Here is a 9794-nt window from a genome sequence, read left to right as displayed (position 1 = left end):
ATTAACCTCACAGGGACCATGAACAAGGAGTTTAGACAACCTCTAGAAACTAGAAAAGGCAAGGGAACACATTTAACTTGAGAGCTTTCAGAAGAAATGTAGTCTTGCTCATACCTTATTTCAGCCCAGTGAAAGCCATTCTGGATGTCTGACACCCAGGGCTATAGGAAGATAGATTTATGGTGTTTGAAGCCACTGAATTGGTGACAATTTATCAGAACATCGATAAATAACGAATGCAGGTAGATTACAGTGTTGGGAAACGGCCTCCTCCCAATGTCCCTCTACCAGAGTTTGAAGGTGAATTTCTTGCTAGAAGCATTGTTTAGGGGAATGGCAGCAAAGGGCAGGAGTGACAAGGGCTTGAGGGTATCTGGGGCTTCATACTGTGGGATTCACCACCTTCTCCTTCCTGAAAGTCACCCAAGTATAGCCTTCATCTCTCTTGAATTCCAGACAGAGCAGCTAATACATTGCAGGGAACCACGACCTTACTGTTTGAAACAACGGAATACTTGAGGATGAGTAAATACAGCTATTAGGCTGAACCACAAGACATCACTATTTCTGTAGATCAATATCAACCAAATACTGGCAATTCTCTATGGTTCAAGTTAACACTCAGTAGGCAGGGCAAACTGTGGCCAGTTTTTGTAAGCGTTTTCACTGGAACAGAGTCGTTTGTGTATTTATGTGTTTCCTCTGCTTGCTCTCTTGCCGCGACGAGATAACTGAGTAATTATAACAGAGAGCACATGTCTGCAAAGCATCAAGCATTTTGGTCTTCCCCATTATGTAAAATATTTGCCTATCCCTTCTGTACAATGTCCCACCTTGCCATAAGACATGTGTGGTTGACTGAGACAAAGACAGAGAGAGGGAAAGTGAGAAATCACTCCTGGGGGGTTGGCCATGCTGCAATCCCCTCTCCTCCATTCTCCTCTCAGGATTTTGGGCATGCATGCCCATGCACCTGGCTTGATTTTCAAGCTGCAAGGTCTGGGACTCGAACCACAGAATTAGCCATGTTATTAGGCTGAACCACAAGACATCACTATTTCTGTAGATCAATATCAACCAAATACTGGCAATTCTCTATGGTTCAAGTTAACACTCAGTAGGCAGGGCAAACTGTGGCCAGTTTTTGTAAGCGTTTTCACTGGAACAGAGTCGTTTGTGTATTTATGTGTTTCCTCTGCTTGCTCTCTTGCCGCGACGAGATAACTGAGTAATTATAACAGAGAGCACATGTCTGCAAAGCATCAAGCATTTTGGTCTTCCCCATTATGTAAAATATTTGCCTATCCCTTCTGTACAATGTCCCACCTTGCCATAAGACATGTGTGGTTGACTGAGACAAAGACAGAGAGAGGGAAAGTGAGAAATCACTCCTGGGGGGTTGGCCATGCTGCAATCCCCTCTCCTCCATTCTCCTCTCAGGATTTTGGGCATGCATGCCCATGCACCTGGCTTGATTTTCAAGCTGCAAGGTCTGGGACTCGAACCACAGAATTAGCCATGTGGAATCCAGCTGCCTTAACCACCAAGCCACTTTCTAGCCCTGCCTCTTCCTTATAAAGCCCAAGTCTGAGCATTGGGGTGGGCTTTATGGCTCTCGCCCTAGTAGGACAGAGGAGGGGTTGCTGTTGACCCAACTAGGTGGAGGCCAGAGGCCAGGCCTTCACACAGCCAGGCTCACAGCAGGAAACCCCGAGGGCCCTCCCTCCGAGGGTGGAGCAGGAGGCCCTGGATTGCTGTCTGTGGCTCCAGGACAGTCACTTGGACCAGAGGCCAGCACGGGGCAGTGCCTTCGCTGAGGCAGGGTCACAGGGGCTGGATTACATCACAAAGTGTGGCCTCCCACAGGGCTGGTACTCACAGCTGAAGACAGACTGGGGATCAGGACTGACAGAGCTCCTGGTTAGGCATGGCATGAACTGAGAGTGCTGGAACCCGGGAGCCAGCCTGCGGGAGGTCAGAGCACTGCTCCACAGTGGAGAGGACAGAGCCTGGGGGAGCAGTGGACAGGCTACAGGATCCAGGGCAGGAAGCATTGGGGCAGCCACATCTCACACAGTCACGCCTCTGGACCAGACGCAGAGAGCAGAGGTGACAGGCACTGGGTAGTTGTAGACACTTCTGGTCTCAGTGGAGTTCTCCCTCGAACCACATTGTACCAGGATATGAGGGAGGCAGGGGGACTGAGAGTGGAGACTCCCTAAGTGGTGTCCCGTGGAGGGGGCTCCTTGAAGGAGGAGAGGGTGATCAAGAAGACCGTCTCAAATCCATCTGGGCCGCTGAGGAGACAGGACAGCTGCTGCAGAGAGATCTTTAACCCAGAGCAGTGACAGCAGCCATCCACCCCCCGACCCACCCTCCCTGCAGCTCTGGCCCTGAGAGCAACAGGAGGGACCTCACCTGCCCCTTCGGTGAGGGACCATGACTAGGTCCTGGTGGCTCTCCCTGCTCCCTCTCGCCATTCCGGTGATCCTGGTGGCCGCCAGCACAGACCCAGACAAGAATGAGGTGAAGCTGCTGAGGAGTCCAAAGGCCGTCAGCACCTCCAACGCCAACGTGAGGCAGTGTCTGTGGTTCGCCATGGAAGAGTACAACAAGGAGAGCGGGGACAAGTATATCTTCCTGGTGGCCCACACACGGCAAGCCCAGCTGCAGGTAAATCGCCCTCTCTGGATAGCGGGACCCTGGCCTACAATGGACCGAGAGAGTGGGCATGTGAGAACACACCAACAGACAGAAAGCCCCGCTCTGATGGGGGGCATGAGCCTTCACGCGGTGGCGATCAGAGCCCGGGGGCAGAGGCTTTGCCGGGACATCGGGGGCTTTGCTCGGTACTTTGCACGCACCGACACGGTTACACCACCCGTCATGCCCACGTATTAGCTGTGGCTGGAGAGAAATGGAGCACCGCGAGATGTTTTGCAGTAATGCCATCCCAGGCCGTGTTCAGGCCTCGCTGTGCTGTGGGTTGGAGGGGGCGTGTGCTGTATAGGCGAATCGGAGCATTGCTTGGGGGATTCCAATGGACCTGGGGTTCCCGGAGTTCATGGCATGTGGGAGGGGGTCCTGCTTGTCCATTCAGTGAAAGGCCCTCAGAGTTTGAATAAGCTGATTGTGGATACTGGCCGCGGTCAGCTGGTTGGCGGCCTGGCCTATATCACTCCATGAAGCTTTAACCGGCTGTACAGCTACTGAACAGACAGGTCACTGTGGCTGGAACCTGTGTCCCCACCCCTTGGGAGCATGTGAGCCGTTAGCCCCATATCTCCAGCTCGGTTTGCTGTTTACGGAGCACCCTGTACAGACTGAGTACTTCCACAACCCCGAAGGCTCCTCCTGTGGCCCTTTGAAATAAAGGACCAGACCCCATGTCCTGCAGCTTTCCCGCCTCCTTCGTGCTTACTGTCTTAGGTACCCAGGGCAGCGGGTGCACCCGGTCAGTTCCCCAGAGGACACTCCTTCCATTTGCTGCAGATGGGGCAGTGAAGTGGCCCTTTGGGAGCCCACAGTCTGGTCTCCAAGAAAAGCTGTCAGTAGGAATTCAAGTTGTGAGGTCCGTTCTGCTGGCAGGGAACACGGGGTTCAGGCATCAGGAGAGAGTTCCTTCGAGAGTATTTCTCACCTTGGGTGCTTGTAAATGTCCCACGGCACAGGGCACACCCTCGCTGATTAAACGAGGCTCTCCGGGTGGGACCCAGATCTCGGTAGATGTGGAGAGCCTCAGTCAGGCTGAGAACTGCTACTCCAGGCAGTGAGGCCGGAGGTGAGACCTGGAGGCAGAGAAGGTGTGAAACGGGCAGGAGTGTTAGTGTGGCTTTCTCAGCTGCAGACACTCATGCAGGGATCTGAGTGCAAGTGGCTTATTGGGGGGACACGCTGGGACACACCAGGAGGGTAAAGGAGAAGGGAGACAGTTCAGGGAAGGTGGTCAGTGAAGGGTGAGTTCATGGCGGGGAGCTCCATGGACCTTGGGGTCTCTGGGAGAAGTACAGAGCCCACCTCAGAGTCAGACCCACAGGTGAGGGAGCTGGTCGTTTATCCACCACCTTCCCTACCATCGTCTAAGAGCTGCTCTGGGTGCCCCTGGCTCCTGCTGGCAGCAGGAACCCCAGGGAAGGGCCCCAGCAGCATGTCCAGGAACAGAAGAGTGTGGATACCGCTCTCAGAGTCTGCCACAGAAGGGGAGCAGGAGGCCTGGGGAGAGTGTGTTCCAGAATGCCGTCTGGAGCTGCCAGTGGGAAGAGCTTGGCTTGTGTAAGCCTCTCTAAAAGCTAGTGTGGTTGGCGAGAGGTGGGCAGGGGCCGGGCCCTACTGGGCTTTGCAAGCTGTGGTCAAGGGTTGTGCTTTATCTGAGGATGACGGGAAAGCTGCCACAGCGTTAAGTTAGGGAGTCCCGAGGAGTCATGTAATGAAATCTCGGCGTTAAAGCTATCTCTCTGGCTCGCTTGGTTTGGAAAGGGGTGGTGAAGGTACAGAGAATGTCCAGCTGGCAGGATGGCCCCCAGTCCCGTGGGGCTGAGGCGCACGTCTCCCTGTAACTGACACCGACCAGGAGCCTTGCCTTCTCTCGGCCGGGTTAGCAGAGGCAGCAGAAATGCGAGAGGCAGAGTGCGTGGCTAGGGGCGCACATGGCAGGGCTGGGCCGCCTCGGTTTGAACTCCGTGTCGGTTGTTGGCTAGATACACAGTTACTTTGTCTGTGCCTCGGTTTCCTTACGGGAAGAAAATGGCAGCCTTCCTTGATAACTGGTGTGAGGGTCCACTGAGCCGTTGGGTGCCTGGCCCGGAGGCAGGAGCCTGGAGCAGGGTCAGCGCTGGGCGCACGTCTGCGGGGACCACTACTAGCAGGAACCTTGCCGACGGCCGCAGCATCTTCGAGGAACCGAACTGACTCCCGCACCCAGCAGGTCACTCTGCAGGCCACTTCTTGATACCGTCTCGCCAGCTTCCCCCCCTAAGGATGCCTTTGCTAAGTCCTGGGAGCACAGCGAACATCTAAGGCAGCTTTGCTGTGACCTGAGGACCAACGAGGAAAGGTTTGAGAAAGAAAGGAGAGTCACCCTTTCCTCTCCAGTTGTTGCCCTGAGGAAAGCAGAGTTTTACATTTTTCTTAGAACTATTTATTTATTTATTTATTTATTATTTTAAAATTTGACTAGAGAGAGAAAAAGAGGATGTGAGAAAGCAAGCCTCCAGGTCTGGGACTTGAACCACTGTTTACCACGTGGGAGTAAGAGTCTAGCACCTTAACTACCATGCCTCCTGCTAGCCCCTGGAGTTTTACATGTTTTTAAAGTTTGTATTTTCTGCAAGAGATAGAGGGCGTGTCACAGATGTGTGTGCCACCATGCACAGGAAGGCCCTGACAGGAGTGGGGCCTGCTCTGGCTGCAGGGTTGCAGTGCGCTGTGTGCTGGCCACACCACTTTCTGGTCCCTGAAGGCAGGTTTCAAGTTAGTCACCAGTGAACTCAGGCAATCCTAAAGTCTGGCTATAAACCAGCTGCTGCTCTGTCCACTGAAAACTTGGCAGAGGCTGAGACAAACTCGCAATGCGTGGTCCCTAAAGGACCGGGTGGGGAGTGGGTAAGAGGGTCCCTGAGTGGGAAGCCCCATGGTGGGAGATCTCACAGGGGTCTGCAGTGTGTGTAGAAGGGCGCAGGGCCAGGATCCAGTGTATCTGGGGGCGCTGTGCTCCCAGCAGGCCCCTGTGAACCCTGTCATCAGGCTTGGGAGAACTGGCGGTTCTGGAGACACTGCCCTTCTCCCCAACACTGAGCAGGTGACACGTCCTGGACTTGGGGACGAAAATAGAACTAGAAGGTTTTGGCTTCTTGGAAGCCCCAAAGTGGAAGGAGCTTTTCCCCAAGGGTCCAGCTCCAGGTGGCTGTCGGGTCCTGACAGGTCTCAGTGCGGGAAGAGCCAGGAAGTGGGCGGGTTTTCCTCTAAGGATATGTCTAGCGGGTTGGGGGAGGGAGAAGTGGGGCGAGGACAGAGTGAGAGTGATTTCTGTGCTTGCTAAAACTTTAAAAAAATACATTAAACTTTTTGGAATAAAATTGCACCATCCTAATCGACAGATCACGAATCGTTTGGAATACCTCATTGATGTCGAAATTGCCCGCAGCAACTGCAGAAAGCCTTTGAGCAATAATGAAAACTGTAACATTCAAGAAAACACCAAACTGGAGAAGGTAGGTGCCTGAACAGCGTCGGGGGCTCTGAGCCCCCTCTGCCAGGCCTAAGGGTGATCAGAAACACTCGGGGGTGCCCAGAGCCCCTCTTGTCTGAACTGCTCCCAAGTTCAGCGCCTCGTGGCCATCCCTGTGACTTTTAGAGCAGATGCAAGGCCACAGGGTATGTGGAACCCTTGGGGCCTTTCTCCACCCTAGTCCTAGGGGCAGGAGATTGTCAAGGCCACTCTCACCTCAACCCGGTGCAGGAAACTTGCCAATGCACACTCCCTGAGAGCCTGTGCTCCTGGGTCCACACCAGCACGCACTTGTTGCTAGGCCCACCGTTGCTCGTTCTGTGCAGGCACAAAAGGAGTTCGTTCACTTGCTCAGCCACCCGAGCGAACTTATCATGCACCAGGTGTGTTCCAGGTGCTGGCTACAAAGCAATGCCCTGCCCTCTTGGGTGTCAACTTCCAAGACATATAGAAAAAGACTCTCTCAAAGAAAAACGTTATTGGGACCAGCGGTTGGCTTAACGGCTATGTTGCTGGACTTCCATGTAGTTGACCGCCTTTCGAATCCTGGACCTGGTGGCTTAAACTCACACCGGGCGTGTGTGCGTGCGTGCCAAAGATCCCAAGAAGAGAATGGAGGAGAAGGGATTGCGGCGTGGCCATCCTCCCTGGGGGGTGACTTCTCGCTTTCTGTCTCTCTCTCTCTGTCTTTCTGGCGAGCGCACGTGCCCTATAGCAAAAACCTCCAAAAAAAGAAAGAAAAATGTTATTTATTTGGAAACAGGCATTGCAATGCTGGATACACCTTCCCCAGTAAGCTACTGCCATATTTGGGGAGGTAAGGGAGGAAAAGGAGGCAGGATTACAGTCATCCTTGGCTACCAAGAGTGATAACAATGTCCAAGGTGGGCATCAGTCCTAGGCTGCCCTCACAGAAGTAGTCCTTGCATGTCAGGTTGCAGTGGTCTTTGTGCAAGGCAGTGGTTCGGGCGGAGTCCTCGTGACAGTTCTTGCTGTCAGGCGTGTGTGTATGTGAGAATCACCTCCCTCCATGGCCTTCCTCAGCTCGGTTTAGTCAGGTTTAACACAAGTTGACACACAGGACTCCACTTTGATTCTGACACTTTCACCAGGGCTTATAGCTGATTCTTTTTTTCTTTTTTGAGAGGTTTTTACTATAGGGTGTGGCTCTCACCAAAAAGAGAGATAGAGAGACAGCAAGTGAGGAATCACCTCCTAGGGAGAGATAGCCACACCGCAACCCCTTCTCCTCCATTCTCCTCTCGGGATCTTGGGCATGCACGCACATGTGCCCAGCGTGAGTTTAAGCTACTGGGTCCGGGACTTGAACCGTGGTTGACTACATGGGAGTCCAGTGACATAGCCGTTATGCCAACTGCTGGTCCCACATCCAGTATGTTTTTCAAGCTGCTAGGGCTGGGCTTTGAACCATGGTTGGTCATGTGGATCCGGCTCTCCTAACCACTAGGCTATGGAGCTAGCTTCTCCCTGGGTTTCTGAAGCACATCTATTTAAGCACACAGTTATCAAGAATGAAAACCTCGGGAACCAGCAGTTAGCGTAATGGCTATGTCGCTGGACTCCCACGTAGTCGACCGCGGTTCGTGTCCCGGACCCGGTGGCTTAAAACTCACGCCGGGCGCGTGTGCGTGCGTGCCCAAGATCCTGAGAGGAGAATGGAGGAGAAGGGATTGCGGTGTGACCATCCCCCCTGGGGGGTGATTTCTCGCTTTCTGTCTCTATGTCTCTCTCTGTCTGTCTGGCGAGCGCACGCGCCCTACAGTGAAAATCTCTCCAAAAAAAAAAAAAAAGCATGAAAACCTCTTTCCAGGCCTTTTGTAGTAACACTGAGCAGTTCCTCTCATTCTTGGCTTTAACAGGAATATCTTCAGTGTTTATATCCTGTTATCACATGTTACATCAAAAGCTCATTTCTGAGTTTCTTTAATTTTCTCTTTACTAAGTCATTTTAAAAATTAAGAATGGGGACCAGCAGGTGGCGTGGTGGTTAAGGCACTGAACTCCCACATGGTCAGCTGTGGTGTGAGTCTGGACCTGGTGGCTTGCATTCTTGCTTTCTCTCTCTCTTTCTGGTGAGTGCATATGCCCTATAACAAATTAAAAATAAATAAATTAAACTAAATAAATAATTAAAAAATAGAATGTTTTCTTCTATCAAATATTCTTTCAGCAACTGTCAAGGATATTGAATAACTTTTCTCCTTTGACTTAGTAGTATATGAATTAAAGTAACAGATCTCCTCATGAGCTGTCCTCACATAGACTATTCTGGCAGCTCTATCGTTGTATCTGGCTGTCAGCGGCTAGCTCTCGCCCACATGGCCGTCCGTAGGTCGTGAAAGGGAAGCAGGTATGTGAGCTTGTTGGGTAACCTCTGTCTTCCTTCCACTTGAGCGACTGTGTAGGAGCTTTGCGGGCCGTGCCCTACCTCTGGCAGGGACAGCTTCCTTTGTTCCAGTGTATGGGTCTGTATCGCCGTCACTTCCCTGACAGATTTCAGGAGCTGAGTGCCCGAGGGATTGGTTTCTTGAAGGCCAGACCCTGGAAGTGCTTGGGAGCGTCAATGGTGTACTCTCTCCTCACCACCGAGTTAGGGGCAGAGGGGCCCCTCTTGCCACTCTTTGCTGTAGGAGCCAGTCTGGTGGTTCCAAAGGAAGAAGAGCATACATGCCCATATACACCATGCCATATACACACATGCCCACACACATACATGCCCATATACACACATGCCCAGATACACACATTCCCATATACACCATGCCCACATACACACATGCCAATGTACATGCATGCCCACATACACACATGCTCATATATACCCATACCATATACACACATGCCCACACACATGCATGTCCATATACATGCATGCCCATATACACACATGCCCCCCACACCCATATACACACATGCCCATACACATAGATGCTCATATACACATATGCCCACATACACCCATGCTCACATACACACATGCCCACATATACCCATGCCCATATAAACACATGCCCATATACACAATTGCCCATATACACACATGCCCATATAAATGGATGCCCATATACACAGATGCCCATATAAACACATGCCCATATAAACAGATGCCCATATATGCACATGCCCATATACACACATGCTCACATACATGGATGCCTACATACACACATGCCCATATACACACATGCCCACATATACCCATGCCCATATACACACATGCCCATATACACGGATGCCCATATACACAGATGCCCATATAAACACATGCCCATATAAACAGATGCCCATATATGCACATGCCCATATACACACATGCTCACATACATGGATGCCTACATACACACATGCCCATATACACACATGCCCACATATACCCATGCCCATATACACACATGCCCATATACACGGATGCCCATATACACAGATGCCCATATACACACATGCCCATATAAACAGATGCCCATATAGACACATGCCCATATACACAGTTGCCCATATACACACATGCCTATATACACGGATGCCCATATACACACATGCCCATATA

At 51.8% G+C, this 9794-nt stretch overlaps 1 protein-coding gene across 1 annotated transcript in view; it reads left to right on the top strand.

Moving 5' to 3' along the window:
• The first annotated feature begins 1857 nt into the window (after window positions 1-1857).
• The window catches only part of LOC102476588 (cystatin-8), a 15598-nt gene continuing 7661 nt past the window's right edge, over window positions 1858-9794 (top strand). Inside the window, exons 1-2 of the mRNA XM_014582165.2 lie at window positions 1858-2673; window positions 6096-6209. Coding sequence (XP_014437651.1) covers window positions 2440-2673; window positions 6096-6209 — 348 coding nt within the window. The 5' untranslated portion in view covers window positions 1858-2439. The remainder of the gene's footprint in view (window positions 2674-6095; window positions 6210-9794) is intronic.

Source organism: Tupaia chinensis, unplaced genomic scaffold, assembly GCF_000334495.1.
Source record: "Tupaia chinensis unplaced genomic scaffold, TupChi_1.0 Scaffold142716_1, whole genome shotgun sequence".
Classification (NCBI taxonomy): Eukaryota; Metazoa; Chordata; class Mammalia; order Scandentia; family Tupaiidae; genus Tupaia; species Tupaia belangeri.
Note: the sequence above shows the minus strand (reverse complement) of the source record. Positions and strands in the feature narration are given on the sequence as shown.